General features: G+C 44.6%; 1 protein-coding gene across 1 annotated transcript in view; it reads left to right on the top strand.

Moving 5' to 3' along the window:
* Nucleotides 1–23589: 23589 nt before the first annotated feature.
* Nucleotides 23590–27790, top strand: part of LOC310792213 (protein NLRC3-like) — a gene marked incomplete at both ends in the record, with an annotated part of 32494 nt that continues 28293 nt past the window's right edge. The window contains 4 exons of the mRNA XM_083653941.1: nucleotides 23590–23598; nucleotides 23836–24041; nucleotides 24144–24671; nucleotides 26069–26275. Of these exons, the coding sequence (XP_083510067.1) occupies nucleotides 23590–23598; nucleotides 23836–24041; nucleotides 24144–24671; nucleotides 26069–26275 (950 nt within the window). The remainder of the gene's footprint in view (nucleotides 23599–23835; nucleotides 24042–24143; nucleotides 24672–26068; nucleotides 26276–27790) is intronic.

Raw genomic sequence — 27790 nt, 5'->3', positions numbered from 1 at the left:
TAGAGACTGTTCCAGGTTCTGGATCTGAAATGTGTTCAAGCTGGTCCATGTGACTCAAGACACAGTCAGGCACTTCTCACAACTAAAAATCATGCACGTTGTTGAATTGCCCCTCACACACTCATAGGCCACCAGTGTGCACGTGAAATGTGCCTCTACTCATACTAAATGATGAGGATGTGTACATGTAGAGGCTCTACATGTACACAGCCTCATCATTTAGTATGAATTATGAGAAAAGTAATAAATTAGAAAAGGCTATTTCCCCCCAGGTGAATGCAATATGAAGTGTGGCAGTTTAGCCTAATAATTGTCCATTTTCCTGTTGCTGCCACAGCTGGTCTGAAGTCCTACAGACAGTAAAGTAAACCAACAGGTAGCCTCCTATAGGAGGCTCAGACCAGAGATGAAGTGTTCTACAGGCAGTAAACCAGCAGGTAGCCTCCTATAGGAGGCTCAGACCAGAGATGAAGTGTTCTATAGACAGTAAACCAGCAGGTAGCCTGTAGGAGGCTCAGACCAGAGATGAAGTGGTCTACAGACAGTAAACCAGCAGGTCGCCTCCTATAGGAGGCTCAGACCAGAGATGAAGTGGTCTACAGGCAGTAAACCAGCAGGTAGCCTCCTGTAGGAGGTTCAGACCAGAGATGAAGTGTTCTACAGGCAGTAAACCAGCAGGTAGCTAGGAGGCTCAGACCAGAGATGAAGTGTTCTACAGACAGTAAACCAGCAGGTAGCCTCCTATAGGAGGCTCAGACCAGAGATGAAGTGTTCTATAGACAGTAAACCAGCAGGTAGCCTCCTATAGGAGGCTCAGACCAGAGATGAAGTGGTCTACAGGCAGTAAACCAGCAGGTAGCCTCCTGTAGGAGGTTCAGACCAGAGATGAAGTGTTCTACAGGCAGTAAACCAGCAGGTAGCTAGGAGGCTCAGACCGGAGATGAAGTGTTCTACAGACAGTAAACCAGCAGGTAGCCTACTGTAGGAGGCTCAGACCAGAGATGAAGTGTTCTACAGGCAGTAAACCAGCAGGTAGCCTACTGTAGGAGGCTCAGACCAGAGATGAAGTGTTCTACAGACAGTAAACCAGCAGGTAGCCTACTGTAGGAGGTTCAGACCAGAGATGAAGTGGTCTACAGGCAGTAAACCAGCAGGTAGCCTACTGTAGGAGGCTCAGACCAGAGAGGAAGTGGTCTACAGGCAGTAAACCAGCAGGTAGCCTACTGTAGGAGGCTCAGACCAGAGATGAAGTGGTATACAGGCAGTAAACCAGCAGGTAGCCTACTGTAGGAGGCTCAGACCAGAGATTAAGTGGTCTACAGGCAGTAAACCAGCAGGTAGACTACTGTAGGAGGCTCAGACCAGAGATGAAGTGGTCTACAGGCAGTAAACCAGCAGGTAGCTAGGAGGCTCAGACCAGAGATGAAGTGGTCTACAGGCAGTAAACCAGCAGGTAGCCTACTGTAGGAGGCTCAGACCAGAGATGAAGTGTTCTACAGGCAGTAAACCAGCAGGTAGCTAGGAGGCTCAGACCAGAGATGAAGTGGTCTACAGGCAGTAAACCAGCAGGTAGCTAGGAGGCTCAGACCAGAGATGAAGTGGTCTACAGGCAGTAAACCAGCAGGTAGACTACTGTAGGAGGCTCAGACCAGAGATGAAGTGGTACAGCACAACTTCATTCAACAGTCAAGTACTGGAAAGGACAATAACTCACAGGGGAATAGAAAACAGTAGAACATAATATAAAAGAGTAGACACCACATAATATTTAAGAAATACTGATGTAGTATGTATCAAAATAGCATTATGTATTAGTAGTATTAAATCTTTTTTTTTAATACCTTGAAATATCTACAATGTGTTGAGTTGACTTCACTTTTCCAATGCAAGTGAACCTGTTTTAACGTCACTAGTTCTGCTCCGCCCCCTCTGACACTGCCAAAACACACGCTCACATTTGAAATCTCATAGCTTCCATTCGTTTTGTCTTTGCAGAAAAAATACTCTACGGGCAACTAGGGGGCAGTGTTGTCCTCAAGCCAGACTTGTCCTCTGTGACTGGTCCCATCACTGCCGTAGAGTGGGACCATTTTGATGGCATCGCCATGCAGTGGAATGGGCCGAATCACCCGATAGATTCCTACCGTCAATTCAAAGGTAAACTGAGACACAGGGTGAGTTAAGCTTAGCTTTAACAGGGGGAGGGAGGGACATCTCAGATGTATGCTGAATGGTGCTGTGGTTTTTATGCCTGTGCCGGTGATGGCCATGGCCGGATGCATGATGTTTTCAGGTTGTACGTACGTCTGTCTGTATGTACATCCGTTCTTGCTCGTTAATGCAATATCTCAGGAACGCCTTGATGGAATTTCTGAGTGGATTTTGGTGGTCAAAGTTCAAGGTCACTGTGACCTCACGTCCATCTGTTCCATCAAGGAAGGGGGGGTAGGTAAAAGGGGCCATAGCTAGGGATAGGAAAGTTGTAGAGAGCCTTGATACGAGGGGTGGGTAGGAGAAGTGGCTAGGGCCTAGTCACTCCTCCCACCACCCACACCCCACCCACAGTGGTGGGAGGAGGAGTGGTGAGGGAAGGGGTGGGGGGCTAGGGAAAAAGGGTCATAGAGTACTGCAGGGATGATGTATTTTTTTGTAGACTTACCCAGAAGTCACTGCACTTCCTGGTTCGTAGGTGTAAAAGGCAATGAGATGTTTGCATGAGGATTTCGGTTGAATGCATGAAATAAGTTCAATCATGAGAGACTAGTAAGAAGGTTCAAATACACTTTAATGATACAATAAACATTTTAACACATTGAGTGCCAGCCATGTTTTCATTCCTGTAGGTAAGTTGTGCCAGGGGTGTTTTTGACGATTCTGGCTCATTTTAGAACAGCCGAGGATTCTTTTCTGTTAAGAATTCATGAACACCAATCATCTAAAAATAACTAATAGAATGTGTGCTTTCTCTGTCTAAAAGAGTTAGTTTGCAGAGTTAGTAGTTATGTAGATATTAGCCGTTGAGTACAGCATGGTTTCAGCGTCTGGAAATTTATTCAGAGATAAATGGCTTTTTGTGAAACAGTCACTTTAACCATTCATTTTTGGCATCAGTAAGACCGTCAGACATTCTAAACAATAGTTTTGAACAGTAATTTCCTCCATAACAACAGGAAACACCCCTCTCATTCAAACTCCTCCCTCCGTGTGTCTTCTCCTCCTTCCTCCTGGCTCTAACAGCGGGCGTGTCAGAAGCGCGTTGCTGCTGCCTGCCTGTCTGCGTGCCTGCCTGCCTGCGTGCGGGGACGAGTCTGAAATGGATTACTGTAAAATCGCCTCGCCATTTCCTTGAATGGCTTGCTCCCGCGGTGTGTGTGTGTGTGTGTGTGTGTGTGTGTGTGTGTGTGTGTGTGTGTGTGTGTGTGTGTGTGTTTGCGCGTTGCTCCGCGGCTCTGGGAGGGGATCTCTGTCCGTTCTGTGTGTGTGTCTCCGGGCTTCTGACTGTAAAATCGCCAAGCCATTTCCGCGGGAGGCGGCTGCTTTTGGCGGCTGCTTTTGGTCCACGGGTGGCTGTGGCTTCTCTCTGTCTCTGTCGCCACTTAGTGGTCGGTAAAATAGATTACACACATGCAATTGCTCCAATAGTTATCTCGAAGATGTAAAAGGGGTTGATTGATGTCCCACCGTCAAAAAAACATGTAAGACGAGTTATTTCGGCTCTGGCACTCAAGCGCTGGATTATGTAAGACGAATTATTTCGGCTATGGCACTTAAGGTGTTAAGGTTTGGCATATGACTCCCTGACTCCGCCCCTCCTGAGATGGTGAGAGGAGGGCATCAGCAGTGCATAATTTAGAAAGTTCCCCCATAGGGAATTATTTAGGAGTCATAACGGTGGTGGGAGGGGAAGAGGTGGGGCAAAACAAGTGCTTCAAGGCAATCACGGCCAACTGTGGCGAAAACACAAATGTGGTTAGCCTAACAACAGAGAAAAAACAATAACTTTAAATACACTCAACCGTGATTGGCTCAGCAGAAAAGCAAGGGAAAGGGATTGGCTTGAGCTGATTGGCTATTACTAGAGGGGGGAAGCGTGGGTGACTGTGAATGGATGGGAAAAGTAGGCTATGAATGAAAGGGGGTATGAGCAGGGCATTGGCATCAGAGGTAACCTTCATGATTGACATTAGTCTAAACCTTTGTTGATGCTTGACTCACGCTGAACGTGAGCTCACGCCTCCGTTCACACCAGACACTCTCCTTTCCTCAGTGCCGGGCTCGGAGCTGCTCCACTGGCCCCCTCCATTTACTTCATGCATGGCAGCTTCAAGCTTCACGCATTAGTGTCCGTTCACACTATATGCCGAAGCAACGCTCAACCTAAGCTCAACCTACGCCGAACCCACAAGTATCATTTAGGCGTTCTTGTTAACAGGGGAAGCCGTTCACACCAGCCACACGCATGTCACACTCATGCCATGCTCAAGTCTTGCTCACGCCTTGCTCACGCGATCGTTCAAGATTCAGTCCTATTTTCCAAGCATGGCGCGGGTGGTGTGAACAGCTTCGCCTGTTAACAAGGACGCCTACATTAAACTTGTGGGTTCAGCGTAGGTTGAGCTTAGGTTGAGTGTTGCTTGGGCGTATAGTGTGAACGGCCAATACGCTTGGAAAATAGGACTGAATTCTGAACGATTGCATGAGCAAGGCTTGAGCAAGGCACACGCGCGGCTGATGTGAACGGCTTCGCCTGTTTTTCTAAATTAAACTTGTGGGTTCAGTTTAGGTTGAGCGTTGATTCGGCGTATGGTGTGAACTTCACATCTGTGGTTAAGAAAAGTGTATGAAACAGTGAAGTTTGTGTTCAGCAAGATAATCTTTACAAATAAAGACCACTTTTATGACCTTTGATGCATAAATGCATTTTTTAAGAAAATACTTCATGATATACTTCGTGATGAAAGTACTACTAATTTTTTGTGAACATTATCTTGTGGGAAAAGCGATCTAGGTCAATACTGCACCAATTTCAAAAATGTCTGCTCACATGACTTAGTTATACATAAACAAATATGAAAAAAGGGATGTATGATGCAGGTTGAAAAATACAGAAATAGCTAGCTACCCCCTAACTATGTTATTGCATATTTGAAGATCGTGGCAACCTGAACACTTCAACTGGAGAGATGATGATCAAAGGATTGACCAGAGGAGACAGTGGATTGTACAAAGTACAGATCAACAACGTTGATGTGGACAGACGGATTCAACTCAAAGTCATCTGTAAGTGTTTTATTTTGGCAGTTTGACCATTTTTAAGTGGGTGATGTGGACGTGTGTCTTGTTTTCCCCTGAATTCACCACTTGGTTTTAACCAAGAGCAATGGTGAAATTTCCATAGGGACAACCATTTTAACAGCAAAAATCATGGATGTCAGCCGACATTACTGTCTTTCAGTGGGTGTAGCAGGTTCACTTTTAAAGATAGTGTAAGAAAACTGGTATCATATGAAACTAAAAGACCTAAGGCAGGGATTCTCAAACTTGAGAATGCCATGGCACACTTTGAAATCTTAAAATCTTCCAGAGCCCACCCAACCCTTTAATTCATTGAGTGCCACGGACGTCGATCGACGTCAATTGCGTTTTTTGACGGTGGGACGTGTATCAAAGCCAGATCTATCTCCTGTGAAAGTATGGTGGCTGTTGAATGTGTAAAAGCTATTTTAGGGACCCATTAGGTGGCGACAGTGCTCTCCAGATTAGAGAAAGGCCAGGAGAAAAGAGAGAAGAAGTCATGAGGAAACGGAAATCGCATCGATATGCATGAAGCATAACGTTAGCTGTGCCTGTGAACAGCAGTCAATCTGCTGACACCACAATTGAGCTCCTCCGTCTCCGCTGCAATAGCCCCTCCATATGATTTAGTTGCCGACACCAGCCTCTTTCTGAAAAGTTACATTATTCTCAGCTGGGAGCCGGGACAGGCTGTGAAAAAGCGGGGGGATGCAGCGCACTTTTCAGTGCAGACGGAGCAAAAGCAGAGCGAGAGCAAACGCAGCGACACTCAGAGTCGCGCAGAGACACTCCCACGAAGGAGGAGGAGGAGGGGGGTGGGGCACGCAGGGCAGCGTACAACACACAACACCCACACAGCAGGCTCGATTGACAGAGACAGGCAAACAAGCTATCTGATGCCCACCAGCAGTAAATCAAGACCAGCAAGAAGGTGTAGGGTCTGCGCACGCAGGGGCCAGCGCTGCTGGTTGCAGCTAAAAAATATTATTTTGCCAAACAAAATTCCTTTGTTTTCACTGTTTTATTGAAGTAAATTATTTTTGAGGTGTCACATCAGAAAATATTACCTTCAGAGTCAGTCATGTGCTTGAAATGCTATATTTCACAAAAGGCTCAATATCTCAGCTTCTAGATGGAAACGCCAATTTTTTCTGTTTTTGACCTATCTTCTCCGGCTGATAACTAAAGAACGGAAAATTATATCAATAAACTTTTTTTTGCTGCTGATACAATAGAGTCTCTTTGTTCTTTGTGCGTGTTCGGTGTTTACATAGTAATATCACACAATATTCTGTGGGCCTCGAGAAATCACTGAAAACGCTCTGAAACTCTGGCACTGGGAGCGTCCGTTCTCCAAAAGTGGCTGGCACTCAATGAGTTAATGACAACTCTGATCAGCAGATGATGTATTTCCCTATATATTTTTATTTCATTAACAGAGCATGTGAACTTGGTCATAAGGGAAATTAATAATCCATCCACATACAAAAATTGAGGCAAAATACCCAAAAGCCAGATTGCCAAACATTTTGTCTCCCTTACTCATCAAAAATATGTGCATGCATAACACATTTGTTGAAACAAAATGTGATGAGCAACAACAGAATAAATCAATCCACAAGCTATTAATGCTATTTAGGCTGTGAAAAATGCTTCTTATCTGTAAAGGGCAGACTTGTGGGTACCCATTGAACCAATTTTCATTCAGATAAACTGAGCTGAGAGGTCAAGTTTAACCTACCATTGGTACCAAGCATGTTATGGACCAATGGATGCCTTAGATCTTCTAGTTTCTTCTGATAACAGGATCTTCACTGTAGCTTTAAAAATGACCCTGCTACAGCCATTTGATTGCCCGCAAAAATCAGTTGTGTTGGCAGACCACTTGCGGCCCACCTGCAGTACCTCCACAGCCCACTAGTTTGGGAATCACTGAATAAGGCATCCATTGGTACCCTGTCATGCTAGCTTGTCGGGAAGGGGACTAAATCTGTATGTCCAAGACAAATTTCCCTCGGGACAAATTAAAATAATCTTGAAATCTTGAAATCGTGCTCCAAAGTTAGTCAAGATTTTGGCAAGGGAAACCTCGCTTTGACCTCTCACCTCAAGATATCTGAATGAGAATGGTTCCATGGGTACCCACGAGTCTCCCATTTAAAAAGCATGCAGTTTTTTTGCATGCAGTATAAATTATATTTTTCTATTTTAATATTTCTGCATACTGGGGTCTCTAACCCGTCTTGGAATTGCATAATTTAGGTATGACTGGAAAGCGGAGACTCTTGTGGATTCGATTGTATTCATGTGTGATGATGTTAGTCTCCATAGACCTATTGTGACTTCTAGGAGAATCACAGCTTCATGAAACTATAACTACAAACTAGAGTACCTCAGGCATTCATGGGATGTATGGCCTTCCTAGGTATTGTAGCGATCCAGGTAATTCAGGTAATTACATGTAATGTGGTGTGCAATAGAAGTGTCTCGATTGCAGCTAGGAACTGATGTGTGGGAGTGTTACCGAGGGGGAACACTATGCTTGGGGAAGACTTCCTGTCAGACAGAGCATGCGTGGAGGCAGTCTCCATGAACAGCCTAAGGAGAAGCAGCTAGCTAGCTATGGGCGTAGCAACCGCCAAGAGTTGTAAGATAACTAACGGTGAATAAAGAACCCTGTACCAACTGCAAGTCTCCGGTTCCTTGGCGAATACACGATTCGCTACAGTATATTGACAATAAGGAGGGTTTTGAACAATTTCCAGAACCTAATTGCTTGCCAATCAACGAAAAATGCATGAATTATGTACATTTTCATCAATCTGAGTGGTCAAAAACCGTAACAACTGACCCCCATTACTTTGATCCAGTAAATGAAAATATGGTTGTGTGTAGGCTGTGTCAGATAAAATGCATATAACGTTAACAACTCGACAGGCGTCCTGGCGTCCACAGGCATGTGCATGCCAGGACCTGGTGCTATAGCATTGCAAATGTGTTTTAGCCAGACAAGCTAACGTGTTAGCCACTCAAGATAACGCAGCTCATATGACAATGAATGACTGCGCAAGAGGCTTCCACTCAACTTTGTTGAACGCAAAGGCTTCCTACAGTTAAATGTACTATAGTTAGCCTGAACACGCTTGGGTGAGTTGTAGTTTTCTGATGTGCAATGTTCATAAACAGTGCAAGATGTTGTGAATATTGAAGATTATGAAGAACGTAATTAACAGTTTCAAGTGGCTCTTAAATACACGCAATATATCCTTTGGTTAACTTAGTAGAACTTCAATCTGGAGGTGGTTTTCTCAGTCCTGTCATTTTTTTATGAATGAGAATGAATGAGAGATCCCCGTCTTCCCATGGCGTACCCTTTTAAACAGCCATCGATTCGGGGCTGATACTACCTCCATTAGAGGAAGGAAAGGCGTAACAAAATGACTCACTATTCCGTCCCTGTGACTTTTACACAGGAGGCGAGGCGTAATAATCCCACAACGATCACGGCTTTCACAGGCTGTGTAAAAGGGACTAAAGATGCACCGCGTTGGTTTGTGATCCGACAATAAACGCAAAGAAGAAGAAGATTTAAGGTGTGGCCAAACTGATCAGTCAGAAAATGGCCAGAATTATAAAATGGATAGATGTCCATTGCATACAAGTAACCTACTTGTACAGCAGGTGGCGGTAAGCACCTTGAAGGTGTCAGTGAGCCGTCTATGAACCGACAGAAGAATAAATGTAACAAATTTACCACGAGAGGAGAGGGGGTTGTGGGCTGATTTACCACTGGTACAGGGTTGTGGCACGAGGCGAAGCCGAGTGCTATAAACCCTGTACCAGTGGTGAATCAGCCCACAACCCCCGATCCTCGAGTGGTAAATTTGTTTTCTACAACAGCTACCAAATAATATAAAAAATACACAATTGTAACATCCAATTCATTTATTTACAATCATTACTGGTTTCAGAATACATTTATCCTTCCGCCACAGAATATAGTTCCATACACAAGATCAATGATTGCACTAAACATTTAGTTGCCTTTGAGCCAAAAAACAACTAACCTATTCCTTAACGGGATTCACAGTTATTGATACATTGCCTGTAAAAGTACAGTTATTTAAACAGTTATCTAAAGCAGCCCGTTTTGGTGGTGGTGTGTTGATATCTGGTGACGGCAGAGGGCGTTTGTTTGTTTGACAGTCCCAGGTTCGGGGTCCGGGCGCTAGTCCGACCTCCCGTTAGTCCGACCTCCCGCTAGTCCGAACTCGTGACAACTCAAGCTCAACCAGTTCTCTCTCCCCAATTTCACCATGTCGTTCTTTGTTCACTTCACCTTCATCTTCATCTAACCACTGCTCAAAACTCAATCCACCCAGTAAATCAAACGTTACTACGAAATCGGACATTTCCTTGTGTTAGAGATCTGCCATTTCCTTGTTGAAGATTTGCAGACTGACAGGCTAACAGTGGGCGGAGTCAGCACAGGGAACGGAGTCAGCATCAGGGAGCGGAGTGATACTGCGGTTGGAGCTGAACTGTAGGTTGTGGGCACATTTACCACTGTTGCTAGCCAATCAGAATCGAGTATTCACTCATGCTGTTGTAGAACTGGCGTTAGCTAGCTGTTAGCTCTGTGCGCTACGTTACTTATGTAGCAATAAAACGCCACTGAATGACCAAATTGATGTAATGGTCGGCCAGTTCGAGTCATGCTGTTTCCATGAAGCCCACCAGGTTTGATATCTGTTGGCTAGTTGTTGATATAACAGTAAAATAACATTAAGTTATAGAGCTGCACCGCTCAGCCATTTCCACTCTGAGAACGCCTCCTCGACTCTGATTGGCTAAACGGATGGCGACTATCCGTCCATCTGATACATCCATGCAGAAAAAGTTCAGCCCTCTTGAACTTTTCTGTCCATCAAAACGTATGCAAATTTGCTGGATACGTACGCTTCATCATGGAAGTGAACAGAGAAATGAACGCAGACGGACAGACACCACGGAGCATGTGTGGCCACCCCCTTAGGTACACTTGCCAAGTGGACAAGCTGTATAGATTAATCTATGGTTGGACTTTTGTGATGTACAAGAGGTAAATACGGGTTTGTGTAGTGTTTTCTATTCTGTGACGAACTTAACCTATAATAAGAATGCAATGTGTGTGTGTGTGTGTGTGTGTGTGTGTGTGTGTGTGTGTGTGTGTGTGTGTGTGTGTGTGTGTGTGTGTGAGTGAGTGTGTGAGCAAAATAGTGTTTACCCACAGCTCTGCCATTTTACATGCGATCAGGCTTTACAGAGACAGATTTTTGAAGTCGCTAATTAGGGATGACTAAATGGGGAAAAATTGCTAATTAGTGGCCAAAATGCATCAACACTGGTTCAGCACCATGGAATGTTCCAGAGTGGAGCAGCACACAGGTGAGCTGAGTTGTAATCAGCCACTGAAGAGGACTATGAAACCTCTCTGGGGGGAGAGAGGAGAGGCTGCATGCCAACTGAGTAAGGCCTGACTACATGGCGTCACACAGGGATGGGTATTCTGCTAGTAGTGTAAAAGTGATTTGTGTTGCTAATAGTGAGTAGCCGTTAGCATTAGTATAATAAGTTAGCTAGACATTACTGTACATTGACACCGGCCAGATTTTCACATATTCGTGAAGATTACATAGAAAGTCAATGCAAATGGACGAGTATGAGATTTCGCCCCATGAGGCGAGAGACGAGTTTTTTTGCTGCGTGAATGACGGAAACTTCGCCTCATCGCCCGTTCACTCGAGTTGAACATTTTCACCGACTTGACTGCTTAAGAGTTGACAATTCAGTGTGATATCGGCTAACATTAACATGTTATGTCCATACTATATTTCCTTAATCTAGCAATAGTTTGTCTTAACTACTTAAAATGCAAAGCTAACAGTGTGAAAGCAAAGCTAATGCTAACATCAACACAACTTGCTTTTACATTATAACATTTATGTTAGTCACAGTAGAAAACAATACACAAACTCGTATTTACTTCTTAAGGTCATAAAAGTCCAGACCATATATATAACTGCTCATCACACTGTAAATACATAGCAGTCCACTTCATGTTTTGGTACAGTTGTGTTCACATGCGTTCTGTTCGGGCACGCCTGAACCGTTCCACAGACCACCTTTTTAATTGGATGTGGGAACAGAACGCAATGTTCACACTAATCAAACGAACCAGAGTTTGGGGTCATACTGGGGTCAAGTGTGCTCGGAAACAGGGCCGTGCGGGTTTCACTGTTGCTGACCCGCCAGTCAGTCGGAGCTCGGCAGCTGTGCAGTGGGCAGGATGGCGAAGGCATGACCCGCCCATCTTTGCCTCTGATTGGCGCAGGAGACAAGGAGAGACGCAGGATAGGATAGCCAAGCGAATGTGATTGGACCCACAATGTTTGACGGTAGGCCAATCAGAGGCAGAGAAGGGCGGGTCATGACTTCGCCATCCTGGGACAAAAATATTGCGCACGTCACAGAGACGCAGACGATTACTTCCGGTTGAACATTTAATTTATTGATAAATTGTTATTTATTGTTATAAGTTCTTCTTGAAGGGTGTGGGGCATGCCTTCACTGTAAAAAATAACTAAAAATAAAAATAAATCCCCCCTCCCAAAAAGAGCACTTTTGGCATCAGGGGAAAACGGGCAGGTGCTCGGGCACCCCTAGCACCCCCCTGTGCACGTGCCTGCTCGGAAACGGGGCTGGGTCCCTGATGTCAAACCACTGTATTGTTTTAACATTGGTTGTGCCCAAATCCCCCCTTCATGTCACATAATGTTACAAGTTTGTTCATGTCAAGTGCACATTAGGCTTATGTGGAAAAACAGTCTGTGAGTCTCACTGTCTGTCTCTCTTTCTAGCTGTCTGCATTGAGACACAGAAATCAAGAAAAAAAGTGCATGTGATTGATCCTGACTGCAATGGCCTTTTTCTCCTCTTCTCTCCATCAACAACAGCTGCTGTCTCTAAACCCACCATCTCTACAAAGTGTGAACCTGATTTGTCCTCCTGTGTTCTCTGGTGTAACGCAATCATCACCGATGCTGAACCAGTCAGTTACACCTGGTGGAAAGACGACACGAAGAAGATTGAGTCACCCAGAGAGCAAATCATTACAAAGGTACAATGGTGACAAAGTGTTGGTCCAACTCTCTTCCTGTCCATGTGTGAGTTAGTTAATGTCCACTTGTAATAGCAGGGGACTAAACTAAGTAATGCATTACTTTACAGGAATAAACCAGAATCATTTGTTCAGCTTGCTTCACATATTCATCATTACACTAGCTCGTGGTTTTCATTTTCAACAAAAAATCCAAGGCTTTCATAACAATAGGAGTTAAAGCCACAGGATGATAATCACCAGGTTCCTTAGGACACGTTTTCTTCTTTGGAAGAGGTATTATATGTGAAGTCTTCCACTTTGTAGGAATTATATGAGTGTCCATGGAACACTGAAGAATAGGCTGCCACACAGGTGCAAGCTGAGCTGCAAAAAAAATCAGAATAAAGGCACTGAGATGATCTGGTCCTGTGGCTTTCCTCTGATTCAAATGTCTAAATGTGTTCCTCACCTGCTCAACAGAAACATCAATTCTATCAGACTACACAGGTAGGACTGAGCTGATGATATTCCAGCATGATCTGAATTGTTCCCTTCATCAAACCTAGCGAAGAATCTGTTCAACTGAAAATCTCAAAATCGGCCTCATTTTCTGCCACCAATGCTTTCCGGGTGGTTGACAGTCCAGTCATGCTTTTCATGGTGTCCCATAACTGTTTGGTATTTTTGCTTTTACATTTTTTTTTCTAGTTGTAGCTTATGTGCCCTCTTTGCATCTTGCAGTTTCCCCTTTAAATCTTTTTCTAGGGGGGTACGGTGGTGCAGTGGTAAGCGCTGTCGCCTCACAGCTCGAAGGTCCTGGGTTCGATTCTCACCTGGGACGCTGTGAACGCTGAAGGAATGCGTGCCCGTCCGCATGTCCTCGAGCGCCCACCGCCCGGGTGGGGTCGTCAAAAGGGCCTTTCTGTGTGGAGTTTGCATGTTCTCCCCGTGCCTCCCGGGGGTTTCCTTCATATAGGAACCCCCTTCACCAAAACATGCAATATCCTGGTTGCTAATGTGGTTCCTCCGGTCGTGAAGGGCGCCTGTTCAGAGGGAGGGGAACCGGTTGGAATAGTGTGAACCTCCCACGTGCTATGTCGTACCGGTGAAGCTTCCCCTGTCAGGTGAAAAGAAGCGGCTGGCTAACTGCCCATGTCTCGGAGGAAGCATGGAGCAAGTTTCGGCTCTCCCCAGATCGGCAGAGGGTGGAGCAGCAACCAGGATAAATAAAAGTAAATTAGCACTAAGGGGGGTAAAAATGGGATACATTTTTTTTTCTATACGCTTTAATTCTCCTATGTCCTTGTCCCTGAAGGCAATTTTCATTGTTCATCATTCATTAGTTATGTACATCTTGTTATTTGGATATATTTGTATCTCCTTTGTTGGTATCACTGACTGTACACAAAAGTCTATGTAGTCTGTTGTTACTGTAGATGTCTCATCCAAGGAGTCATGATGAAACTCTTCCCACATAGTACAGTCAAAGCATGCCTTCATTTCTTCTACATACTGTCAGGTAGTCTCAACGCCAGACCCATGAGAGTTCTTACACTGATACACTAAGTTACTGCATGCTGCAGAGCTCTCTCTGGGTCTGGGACACTTTCCCTCAGAGGGCTGGTTATGGGAGGGAACCGTTCACTTGGCCAGTCATATGCCAGTGGTGGATTCAGTCCTCTCTCCAATCAGTAACGACTTTGCGATCAGACAACACGGGGGGCGCAGCCCATTTTTCGAACCGCTCTCTCATCGGTGCTACGACCTGTCACTCATTCAATTTCAATCCGCCTTCAAAAACCAGCAGTGGCTGTGAACTGGCACAGACTCACAATATGTAGTATGTGGAGCGCAGCGATTCAACGTTATATTTGAGTCTGGGGAGAGACTAACTGTCAGGTGACCACACTCTGATCATTTTTCTCTCTGGTTTGTTGCTCTTCAGTTTAGATTTATAAGTTCGTACAAGATGGACCATATTATGAGTTAGCTATTGGTGGTCTTATCATATATGCTCCCTCCACGTTTACAAAGCATTTATCCAAAAGTTTATTCTTCCTTGTTTCACCTTCACACTGCTTAAATCCTGGCATTGTTATGTAGTTTGCATTGGTTCCTCTTTCCAACGACAATTGCTCCAGGGCTCTGGATGTTGTTGCTGCAGCATGTTCAACAGTAGCTGCTGCTCGCGTCGCGTTGCCACTGGGAGGTGTGTAGACAACAAACAGCAGCACGCATCCAAATTCCCTCTGCAAATAGAAGGGTCTCAAAGTCAGGTACAAGATCTCAAACACCTTTATCACAAAACCTGCTGTTCACGGTGTACTGACGGCACCACCGATCGTTAATATATATGCAGATCCCGCCGCCCCTGCTTTTACAGGAGATGATTTCTCTGTCTGCTTTCACCAAAGTGAAGCTGTCTATTTTACAGGCGGATTCCGGTATTGCAGAATGTAACCAAATTTCCGTGTAGCACAGCAATGATGCCTCCCGAAAATCAGAACAGTACCTCGTAAGCGCGGATCTCGTCAATTTTGTTGTTTATTGACGGCAGGTTTGTGAGGATCACAGATGGAAGTGGTGGCCTTGTGTGGCTTGCTCACAGTCGTCTCCGCCTCTCCTTCCTTGTTTTTTTTCACTGGCCTGGTCTTATCAGCTCTGGTGGGATGTGGATAGGAGCCCCGGTGTCAGCATGGACCACAGTCCCGTGCAATCAGTCCCCTGAGTTGCAGAATATCTTGCTTCAAGCAAGGTTTCTCTGCTGTATACGAGCGCATGCAGGGCAAATATCCCTCACTCGACAGTCTGTGTCCACACGCCAATCCATATTCCAGCGTGTCTGTTGCACTTGCAACCACAGTCCCCATAACAGAGGACAAATAATCCACCAATTGTACATAAACATATTCCCGTGCTCACACATTAGACGACATTCAACATAAAACAAAGAGAGAAACAGAACGCCTCTACACAGTTCACAGCACACCGGAAGTCAGACCTTTACGTTTCTTGAAGCTTTAAGCTGCTGGAGTGTCCTTGAGCAAGGCACTGAACTCCTTCCAGCTTCAGGGAGCTGCTCTGCAGCTGAGCCTCAGATCTCCTTTAACCAAAGGGTGAAGACATCAAGTAAACAGTATTCAAATTAAACTGATTGGTTTGTGAACTTTGAGCTAATTCTATTTCACTGATTTTATAGGTGGATTTGAACTATACGCTGTTCAGCTGTAAGGTGGAGAACCCAGTCAGTGAGGAGGTCAGCCAACCCATCAGCAACCCGCTCATCCCCAGTGAGTGACCTCACTTTAACAACACATTACATGTTACATCTCTAAGATTTCACTTTTGTTCTCTTGGTGACACCTATGGCGATTATGTCATCAGAGTGTGTGTCTGTCTCGTGTGTGTTTGTGTGTGCATGTGTGTGTGTGCCTGTATGTCTCTTGTATGTGTGTGTGTGTGTGTGTGTGTGTGTGTGTGTGTGTGTGTGTGTGCGCGCGCTCTCACTGATGTCATCAGTGTGTGTCTGTCTCTTGTGTTTGTGTGTGCATGTGTGTGCCTGTCTGTCTCTTGTGTGTATGTGTGCGTCACGTGTGTGTGTCTGTGTGCATCACTGATGATGCCTCTGACATCACTGATGATGTCACAATTTATGACATCACTGATGACATCATCACTGGCCGACTTTGTGTGTGTGTGTGAGTGAATTTATGACATCACTGAGTACTGCAGGGATGACGTATTTTTATAGGCTTTATCCAGAAATCGGCCCCATTTTGGTTCGTCAGTGGAAAAGTCCATGGGGTTTTAGAATGGGGGTTAAACTTAAATGCATAAAATATAATTATATAAAAAGGTCTGTCTGTGGTTAACAAAACTTTATGGGAACGCAAATTTGTGTTCAGCATGATAATCTTCACAAACGGGAATAACTTGTATGCCTTTTGAAGCGTTTTCTAAAAATCACGTAAAAAAAAAAGCACATTTACATTGAAAGTTATTCACGTTTGTGAACATCATCATCATGCTGAACCCAAATTCCCATTCCCATAAACCTTTGTTCACCACAGACCTTATTTCATGCATTTAAGTGAAATCCCCATTTTAAAACCCATTCACTTTTTTGCTGACAAACACGGAAGTCTACTTCCGGACTCATTCCTGTGGTTCTCTAGGGACAGGCAGAGCGCCGGGCGCTGTCTTTTCAGCACCGCACCACACGGGCAGCTGAGGAACAGATAGAGGGAGAGATGTGTCATTATATCATAATATTGTCTTCGGGCCCTCGAAGCAGGTAGGTTCTGAATGTCACGGGCCGGGCCGGGCTGGGGCCGTAGTTTCAGGCGCTCGCAGGGCTCTACAGTGATGGTCACTCGAGCAATTGTGATGTCATCAGTGAGTGATGTCATCAGTGATGCGAAGTTGAGCAATTGTGCGCTGCGCATGCGTGAGATTTCTATATATATATATATATATATATATATATATATATATATGTACACACACACACAGACAATCAAATCCCAAAAAGATTGGAATTGGGTCAAGCTTTCAACTACATAGATATAATACTGTGTCCATGTAAACAGACTTGTTGCTGTTATTTTCCTGTAGAGTCTGATGGTGAATGGAAACGGAGACCAGGGAGAATAGTCATCGTCTTCATGGTCGTGACCATGTTGCTGCTCGTCATAACGCCCATTGCTAAATGCATACACAGAACAGGTAGGAAGCCATCAGATACAAAAAAGAATTACAAAATGATTTACTGTGTAAATGGTGTTATTAATATGATTATGACATCAAACTGATATTTGCCTGTAATTGACAGTATTCACATTTGTGTCTGTTTATTTTGGGTTATAGTTGCCTTATGGCGCCATAGAGCTCAACAGTCACGTGACTGTTCTGTGACGTCACGGTTCCAGCGGGGTATTTCCCCATTCATATTCTGCATTGTGATTTTGATTATTAGTCATATTCTCATAACCACCCAAGGTAGACTTACCACGGGCAAGCTAGTGGTGAAACAATGGTATATCTTCCTGTAGAAGCCACAAATCTATATATCGTTTTTTTTTATTTTAAATCAGTTTTTATTCAATTTCATGGAGAGGTACTACACTACCCACAATTCTACAATGTAATATCAACATCTTTGATTGGTGGAGCTCGCTGTATGGTCATCTGTGATTGGTGGCCTGCACTAATTTCTCTCTCTGGCTGTTATATTTCTAGGCTACTACGAACGTAGGTCACAGCTTGCTGAATAAAAGGGCTAAAACCGCCACTGAGTGACTGAAAGTATATTATGTTAACCAGTTCAAGACACGCTCTTTCCACGCTGGCACCCGTTTTGAAATCCGTTACCCAGTTAATTCACTAATATGCACAAAATGTATCTATCTACAATAACGTTAGCCATTGAGCTAAAAGTCTATAGAGAACCGCGGGGATGAGGTATGTTTGTAGCAGAGATGGGCACTTGAGACTTCGTGACTTGGACTCGAATCAACTTGAGTCCCTGTTTTGATGACTTGTGACTTGACTTGACAAAACCATAAATGACTTGAGACTTACTTGGACTTGGAAGTTAAAGACTCGAGACTTGACTTGACTTGAGAGGTGATGACTTGGATGACTTGTTTGTGTTTGTTAGTTTAAAGTTTAAAGTAAACAATGAAATAATAACGTAACGTTGTCAAGTGTCTCTCTCTGTCCGCTAGCGTCATGCAGAGTGCATGGCGAGAGCAGCTGGAACGGCATTAGAAAACATTTCATTGGAGCGTGACTGACAGCCAGTCATCCAATCACAACAATGCAATAAGGAGGAGCATGACTGAGTCATCCAATGACAAATTGTCATTCAGTCATGCTCCTCCTTATGACATTGTTGTGATTGGATGACTGGCTGTCAATCACACTCCTCACTAGTGATTGCACACAGCTGCAGAGGCAGACGCAGTGTTGCCAACTTGGCTACTTTGTCGCTACATTTAGTTATTTTTCAGACCCCGCTGATGACTTTATTTCTCAAAAGCGACGAGCGACAAATAGAATAGAATAGAATAGCCTTTATTGTCATTGCACAGTTCCCCATACAACGAAATTAAGAGTGCTTCAGCTGACAATGCATTAAAATCAGACTTCTACAACGGCATGAGTGAATACTGGATTCTGATTGGCTAGCAACAGTGGTAAATACGCCAACAATCTACAGTTCGGCTCCAACCGCAGTATCACTCCGCTCCCTGATGCTGACTCCGTTCCCTGTGCTGACTCCGCCCACTGTTAGCCTGCAGTCTGCAAATCTTCAACAAGGAAATGGCCGATCTCTAACACAAGGAAATGTCCGATTTCGTAGTAACGTTTGATTTACTGGGTGGATTGAGTTTTGAGCAGTGGTTAGATGAAGATGAAGGTGAAGTGAACAAAGAACGACATGGTGAAATTGGGGAGAGAGAACTGGCTGAGCTTGAGTTGTCACGAGTTCGGACTAGCGGGAGGTCGGACTAGCGGGAGGTCGGACTAGCGCCCGGACCCCGAACCTGGGACTGTCAAACAAACAAACGCCCTCTGCCGTCACCAGATATCAACACACCACCACCAAAACGGGCTGCTTTAGATAACTGTTTAAATAACTGTACTTTTACAGGCAATGTATCAATAACTGTGAATCCCGTTAAGGAATAGGTTAGTTGTTTTTTGGCTCAAAGGCAACTAAATGTTTAGTGCAATCATTGATCTTGTGTATGGAACTATATTCTGTGGGGGAAGGATAAATGTATTCTGAAACCAGTAATGATTATAAATAAATGAATTGGATGTTACAATTGTGTATTTTTTATATTATTTGGTAGCCGTTGTAGAAAACAAATTTAACACTCGAGGTCGGGGGTTGTGGGCACATTTACCACTGGTACAGGGTTTATAGCACTCGGCTTCGCCTCGTGCCACAACCCTGTACCAGTGGTAAATGTGCCCACAACCCCCTCCCTCTCGTGTTAAATTTGTTAAGTAAATAATTAAAAACATTAAGAACAGATAAGGACACATGACACAAAACAATAATAAAATACTGCTGAGGTAGTAAAAGAATATTGCACATTGATGTATTGTATTGCACAAGTTCATGTATTGCACTAACAGAGAATTAACGGCTGCTGCTGTGATTGTTTAGAGTCCGAACGGCCCATGGGAAAAAGCTGTTCTTTAGTCTGTTTGTGCGACTCTTGATGCTCCTGTACCTCCTGCCCGAGGGCAGCAGGCTGAGCAGGTGATGACCAGGGTGGAGGTGGTCGCGGATGATCCGCTCTGCCCTGGAGAGACAGCGGGAGCTGGCTATGTCGTCTAGGGAGGGGAGAGGACAGCCAGTTATCCTCTCGGCTGTCCTGATCACCCTCTGTAGCCTCTTCCTGTCAGCTGCGGTGGAGCCAGCGTACCACACTGTGATGGCATACGCCAGTACGCTTTCGATGGTGGATCGGTAGAAGGTTACCAGCAGCTTCTCCTCCAGATTGTTCCGTCTGAGTACTCTCAGGAAGTGGAGTCGCTGCTGGGCCTTCTTTACCACCGCTGTGGTGTTGACTGACCAGGCGAGGTCCTCGGAGATGTGTGCCCCCAGGAACCTAAAATGGGGGACCCTCTCCACACAGTCCCCATTGATGTAGAGCGGGGCAGGGGCAGTCTTATAGAGGGTATGCACACCCACTGAAACACGCCCCCTCAATCAGAACCGAGTGTCAAAATGAGTGTCAAATTCCTCTCTGAGCAGCAGGTGTCACTTATCTAGGCTGATTACTGCATTCAAGCTCAGTCTTGCTGTGACTCAGTGGGCGTGACCCCACAGTGACTTCTGCCTCTGTGACATCACATGCATACCCTCTATTCTTCCTGCACCTCGTCCCTGTACGCCGTCTCATCATCATTTGAAATGAGCCCCACCAGGGTGGTGTCATCCGCGAATTTGATGATGGCGTTGGTGGGGTGGGAGGGAGTGCAGTCATGGGTGTAGATGCCATACAGGAGCGGGCTCAACATGCAGCCTTGTGGGGAGCCGGTGCTGAGCGTCAGGGTGGAGGAGCTGTGTGTCCCTGATAATCTGAGTATGGCAAGCAATGTTAATGTGTTGAATCCAGGTGAATCGCAACGGATTTAGCCCATGAATTGGTGTGGGTGCGGGTTTTCTCTCTCTCTCTCCTTGTCTCTGCCTGTCTGACCAACACAGACACAGCGCTTCTCCCTGATCTGGCCCAGGCGGGCGGAGTCAGCACTTAATATTACAACGATATTCAATGATTATTACAATGGCTACGCTGAGGCGTGTTTTTGTTTGTTTGTTTTCTAGCGACTTTCTGAGCAACCAATAGTGACTTTGCTTGGAAAAGAGTGGGCAGCACTGGGCAGACGGGACAGGGGCAGAACCTAAGAAAGTTTGATGTCATAGTCTGGCTGTCAGTGTTTCACTGTTTAACAGTGATTGAGAGGAAATGTTTATTTCATATTTTTTACATTATGTTTTGATTGTTTAAGCTATTTGTTTTTGTTTGATTACATTTTAGTCTGGCTGAAATAAATAAGCGTTTATAAGGTTATTTGACTTTTGTATGATTACATTTATTTCACTGAATAGCAATAATTATAATACAAATTCAATTCATTTTTTAACAGGTTAGATCCTGTAAATTGACCAATAATATCACTATTAGACAAGTATTAATACCATGTTTTAATACTGCATCTGTCAAGGTAAGACTGCAGTATCTTGGGCGTGGGGGGAAAAAGTGACTTGACTTGGGACTTGACTTGCCTTAACTAAGGACTCGACTTGACTTGACAAAACTTGTGACTTGACTTGCCCAAAACAAAATGACTTGGGACTTGATTGAGACTTGGACCAAATTACTTGGGACTTACTTGAGACTTGGACCGAAGTGACTTGGTCCCATGTCTGGTGTGTAGGCTTAACCAGAAATCGCCACCATGTTGGTTTTTAGCGGGGGACGCTAATAGGAGGATAATCTTCACAAATGAGGACCACTTTATGACTTTTTAAAAGTTTTCTGAAAACCGGGTTTAAAAACACATTTACACTTTAAAAGTCATAAAAGTGGTCCATGTTTGTGAAGATTATCCTGCTGAACACCACTTACCACTTACCACTTCCCTAAATATGACGTTTGGGTGATCCAGCTATAAGCATTTAGCAAATATGCCTTCCTTAGCTGGGAGTTCCTTCCTGTTTGTACTAACTTATTTTAGCATAGAGACAGACGAGACACGGGGATGAAAAAAGTGTCTGCACAGAGAGAGAGGGGATCATGGAGGTATGGCTGAGAGAGCAGAGAGTGTGTCTAGTGCCTCTATAGTGTTCTGCCATTTAAAACAACAGCTGGACTTCAAAACGCCAGCATCAGACGCTTCCAGTGTGTTTGGCAACTGCACTGACATCTTGACAGGACCCAGCCACAGGCACATGCAGCATATAAACTCTCTCTCTCTCGCTCCCCCCCATTTCCCCGTGGCTGCTCGGCTCTTTCTTTCAGTTCTTTCTGTGGCTGCTCGGCTCTTCTGTGGGTGCTCGGCTCTTTCTGTGGGTGCTCGGCTCTTTCTGTGGGTGCTCGGCTCTTTCTGTGGGTGCTCGGCTCTTCTGTGGGTGCTCGAGCACCAGAGCACCCACAGATTTGGCGCCTATGACTCAGGATGAGTGCTGCAGCACTCTCCAAGGTGTCCAAACTCTGTTTCTCTCTCTCTCACACACACACACACACACACACATGACAGTCTGCTCTGGATGAGCACAGACACGCAGCTGTTCGTTCATGTCATTGAATTGTCATTGTTATTTCTGCGTCGTCGTCATTACAAACTCTATTGGCCTTTTTTCAATTAGCCTAATCCAAAAGGAGAACTACAGAAACAGTCCTTATTCTTTTCAATAACTTGTACTTTCGTTCATACATTGATATGGTCACGTGATGTTGTGGTAAAGTTGAAAAATAAATCACGTTTAACACAAAAGTCTGTGGTGGAATTTGAACGTACCTCATTCCTGTCAGGCTTTGCCCTGTGCCTAATGCTCTAAAAATCCACGTCTTTATGTGTGTGTGAGAGAGAGAGGGTGAGAGGGTGAGAGAGTCTTTAAAAAAGCATCATTTACCTGCTGACCCACGGTCCCAGCAGGTTTTGGGTAGCCTACGCATCACTACAAGATGCTGATTAAACAGCATGATTATTGCACAGTAGTGCCTCAGGCTGGTCAGCTCTGAAACTCCTGGTTGAGTAATAAATGATTCTAACAGGTACTTTATACATTACACCCAGTCAGACCTGCTTGTCCACCCACCAGTAATGAGCTGAATAGAGTCCAGTTGGGAGTTGGGAATGTGTCAATTATCAGGAAATGTTTATATTATTCTTTACTCCCCTCTCATTTATTTCATCTGTTGTTTGTTAATTCAGAAACTCTGTCTGCGTGTCAACATCAACACAAATCCAGTCTGAAGGAGAAGGTTCAGTGTGTGTCTGAGGGGCTTGGTGAAGCAGGAACCTCACTTCTGAATGATTTCTACACAGTGCTTTACCTCACGGTGGGAAGGAGTCGACAGGTCAATTTTGAACATGAGGTCAGACAGATTGAAGCAGCATCCAGAAACAAGAGATCAGAAACAACAATCAGATGTGAAGACATCTTTAAACCTAGTGGAAATAAACCAATCAAAACATTGATGACAATGGGAGTGGCTGGCATTGGGAAAACAGTCTTAACCCATAAGTTCACTCTGGACTGGGCTGAAGACAAAGCCAACCAGGATATACAGTTCATATTTCCGTTACCTTTCCGAGAGCTGAATCTGCTTAAAGAGGAATACAGCTTGGTGGGACTTATTCATTGCTTCTTTATTAAGATCAAAGAAGCAGGAATCTGCAGGTTTGACAAGTTCCAGGTTGTGTTCATCTTTGACGGTCTGGATGAGTGTCGACTTCCTCTAGACTTCAAGAACAACAAGATCCTGACTGATGTTACAGAGTCAACCTCAGTGGACATGCTGCTGACAAACCTCATCAGGGGGAATCTGCTTCCCGCTGCACGCCGCTGGATAACTACACGACCTGCAGCAGCCAATCGGATCCCTCCTGAGTACGTTGACATGATGACAGAGGTGAGAGGCTTCACTGACAATCAAAAGGAGGAGTACTTCAGGAAAAAAGTCAGAGATGAGCAGGCCAACAGCATCATCTCCCACATCAAGGCTTCACGAAGCCTCCACATCATGTGCTACATCCCAGTCTTCTGCTGGATCACTGCTATGGTTCTGGATGATCTGTTCAAAACCAGTGAGACAACAAAAATGCCCAAGACCCTGACTGAGATGTACATCCACTTCCTGCTGGTTCAGTCCAAACGGGGGAACGTCAAGTATCAAGAGATAACTGTGGAAGAGACCAGGAAGATGATGCTCTCTCTGGCAAAACTGGCTTTTGAACAGCTGAATAAAGAAAACCTGATCTTCTATGAAGCAGACCTGACAGAGTGTGGCATTATACCAGCAGCCTCAGTGACATCCGGAGTGTTCACAGAGATCTTTAAAGAGGAGTATGGGATGTACCAGGTTGAGGACGGTCGAGGCAGGATGTTCTGCTTTGTCCATCTGAGCCTTCAGGAGTTTCTGGCTGCTGTCTACATGTTCCACTGTCACACAAACAGCGATGAGGAGGTACTGAAGACATTCCTGGGAAACGGTTTGGGTAGATCTGAAGACCGTGACCAATCCCTGGATGTCTTCCTGGAGACAGCCATGGACAAATCCCTGAAGAGTACAAATGGACACCTGGACCTCTTTGTTCGCTTCCTTCATGGCCTCTCAGTCGAGTCCAGCCAGAGACTCTTACGAGGCCTGCTGGGTCAGACAGAGAGCAGACCAGACAGCATCCAGAGAGCCATTAGGAACCTGAAGGAGATGGCCATCTCCAATACATCTCCTGACAGAAGCATCAACATCTTCAACTGTTTGGTGGAGATTAACGACAAATCAGTACATAAGCAGATCCTACAGTTCCTGAAGTCTGAGAACAGATCAGTGAATAAACTCTCTGCAATCCACTGCTCAGCTCTGGGCTACATGCTAGAGATGTCAGAGGAGGTTCTGGTTGTGTTGGACCTGGAGGCCTACAACATATCACAGGGGGGACGACAGAGACTGATCCCAGCTGTGAGGAACTGCAAGAAGGCTCGGTTAGTCCTGATGTAAATACCAAAAGTATAGAACAGTGTAGAGTGATCTTTATACATAGGGATGTCACGATGCTATAATTTCTAACTTTGATATCTTCTACCAAGGTAAATATTGATGCTCTATACCATTTTTGTACTGGGGGGGAATAAACATTGGATGGACAGACGCATGCTTCTCCATAATCTAGGCCAGATGAAACTCATTAAAAGCTTTGCTCTTACACATTACCCCTGCTCTAGTCCAGTGGTTCTCTTTTTGAGCCACGACCCCCAAAAAACTTTAGGCTCGGGTTCACAACGCCCCCTCCTGCCGCTACCATACCCAACGAGAGTGTGCACGCATTCACACACTGATTTCACTCACTCACTGAAATTGTTTTTATAGTTTAGATAGCTTTATAATACATTAAACCATGTATGGGAGATTTAATCATCATGAAAGAAAAATAATTTCTTATTTTTTTCTTTTTTCTCTTTTGACAATTATCCAGCGACCCCCCCAAAATAATATCGCGGCCCCTGGGGGGTCCCGACCCCCAGGTTGAGAACCACACAACACAGTAGATTACCCCTGCTCTAGTCACGGAGCATATCACAAAAAAGCAGATTACCCCTTCTCTAGTCATCAGCCTATCACAACACTTTTAGCTTGTTGAAGTAACATACTGTACCACTAATGATAGGGAGGGGAAATTCTGTAGTATGTTTGATTTTTCATGAAGAGAAAGCACTGCTGGTATAGCTACGGTTGCAAATGAGTATTGTACCCGTGTCAAAATTGAATTGATACTTACCGATACTATTGACAACTTTATATACTTCCTTTGAATGCCAAATAAACCAAGAGAAAGAACAAGTACTTTATACCTGACACCATCATAATTATAGTAAATATCTATAGTTCCTCAAACATAGAGCATATTAACTGTTGTTCTACATAGCAGTATACACCGTGTTGGGCTTAACATGTTACAAAGTAATGTGTCACTGTAATCACATTACTTTTTCCTGTAACAGAGTAAAGACATTACTGTTCCAGGTTCAGTTTCACATTCCGTTACTGATCTAACAGATCTGTTGTTTTTTTAGTTTCATTCTTTAGTCTAGTTCAACTCTTTATTGAAGTAATAATATCTATGAAAGATCCCCCTCGACTTCTCCTGCCTTCAGCTCATGTCAGAAATACTAAACCATAAAATTAATTAACCCCAACAAAGTCTGTGTCAAATGGTGTCATGTTTTACCAGAATTTGAACTGAACTTCTCCAATTATTGCAGTTATCATTAGTAGTAGTAGTAGTCGTCGTTGTTGTCGTCGTCATCGGAATTGCTTTATATTGTAATTGCTTGATAAGTTGCTTGCTTGAAGTCCAACTCCTCATTTATTCTTTATTCAGATTGAGGAGCTGCAACTTGTCAGAGACTGACTGTGAAGTCGTGGTCTCAGCTCTGAAGTCAAACCCCTCCCATCTGACAGAGCTGGACCTGAGTCACAGCAACCTGACTCTGGAGGAAAGTGACCATACAGGATGGAAGCTGCATTCAGGATTGAAGCTGATCTATGCTGGACTGGAGAGTCCACACTGCAGACTGGAGAGTCTCAGGTCAGACATCATGTTTAATAATGTGCTGATATGAATATTAACTGATTGTTTTTACTCTGCTTTATTATTATTAGGGGTTCAAGCCCCGAAGGACTGTCTGTATGTATGTATGTCTGTATGTCTTCGCACAATTGCTCAAATCTGCATCACTGACATTCACTGATGACATCACAATTACCAGTATGTCAAAATATCATCATCAGTGATGGCATCGCTAATTATTCCAGGAGTGCGGAAAGCCTGTGGCAGTGGCAGTGGTGAAGTCACATCTGCCCTAATGAACAATCTCTACAAGCGTTTAATTTGCCTGCCAAAGGCGGAACAGCTACAAAAGAGCTTAGATCATGAATGTGTGCACAGTAATTTAAGACAGTAACAGTAAGTTAGCGTAAACTAAGTGTTCAAGTGGCTGATTTAAGTGTTAAGTGTAATGGCCTGTGGGTAGAAGCTGTTTTTGTGTCTGGTAGTTTTGGCGTATAGTGCTCTGTAGTGCCTGCGAGAGGGAAGGAGTTTAAACAGATCATGGCCAGGGTGAGATGGGTCAGTGATGATCTTTAAGTTTAAAGCCCCCCTCCAGTGTATTTTGTCATCTTTAAGATATTTCATGTGTAGCTGTGTTTTCCCTGCTCTCTTAACTCATTGAGTGCCAGCCACTTTTGGAGAACGGATGCTCCCAGTGCCAGAGTTTCAGAGCGTTTTCAGTGATTTCTCGAGGCCCACAGAATATTGTGTGATATTACTATGTAAACACTGAACACGCACAAAGAACGATGAGACTCTATTCTATCATCTGCAAAAAAAGTTTATTGATCCCATTTTCCGTTCTTTAGTTATGAGCCGGAGAAGATAGCTTGATTCATCCAAAAACAGCAATTTTTTTCTAGAAGCTGAGATAATTGGCCTTTTGTGAAATTAAACATTTCAAGCGCATCACTGACTCTGAAGCTAATCTTTTCTAATGTAGTCACACCTCAAAAATAATTTCCTTCAATAAAACAGTGAAGGCCAGGGAATTCTGTTTGGCAGAATAATATTTTTTAGCTACAACCAGCAGCGCTGGCCCCTGCGTGCGCTGCTGGTTGCAGCTTCTTGCTGGTCTTGATTTGCTGCTGGTGGGCATCGGATATTCTGGCTTGCGTTTGTCAATCCTGTCCTGCTGCCTGGGTCTGTCTGGGTGTTGCGCGCTGCTCTGCGTGCCCCCCACCCCCCCCCCCCGCCCCGCCCCGCCCCGCCTCGCCTCAACTGCACACTCCTCCTCCTGTCTGTGGTGGCTCTCTGCTGAGTTTGCTGTGCGCACAGTGAAGGGTGCTCGACATCCTGCTTTTTTACAGCGTTCCGCGTGTGTTTGTCACCGGCAACGATGCTTCCAGTTGAGAATAATAACAACTCCACGGTGTGGATGTGCGGATGTGCTGTCGCAACCGACACGGAGCGGCTCAATTGTGGGAGCAGATTGGCTGCTGCAGGCACAGCTGCAGTAACGTGCTTCAGCATATCGATGCATACGGATGCGAT

The sequence above is a fragment of the Poromitra crassiceps genome (genome assembly GCF_964638095.1).
Source record: "Poromitra crassiceps genome assembly, chromosome: 17".
Taxonomy (NCBI): domain Eukaryota; kingdom Metazoa; phylum Chordata; class Actinopteri; order Beryciformes; family Melamphaidae; genus Poromitra; species Poromitra crassiceps.
Note: the sequence above shows the minus strand (reverse complement) of the source record. Positions and strands in the feature narration are given on the sequence as shown.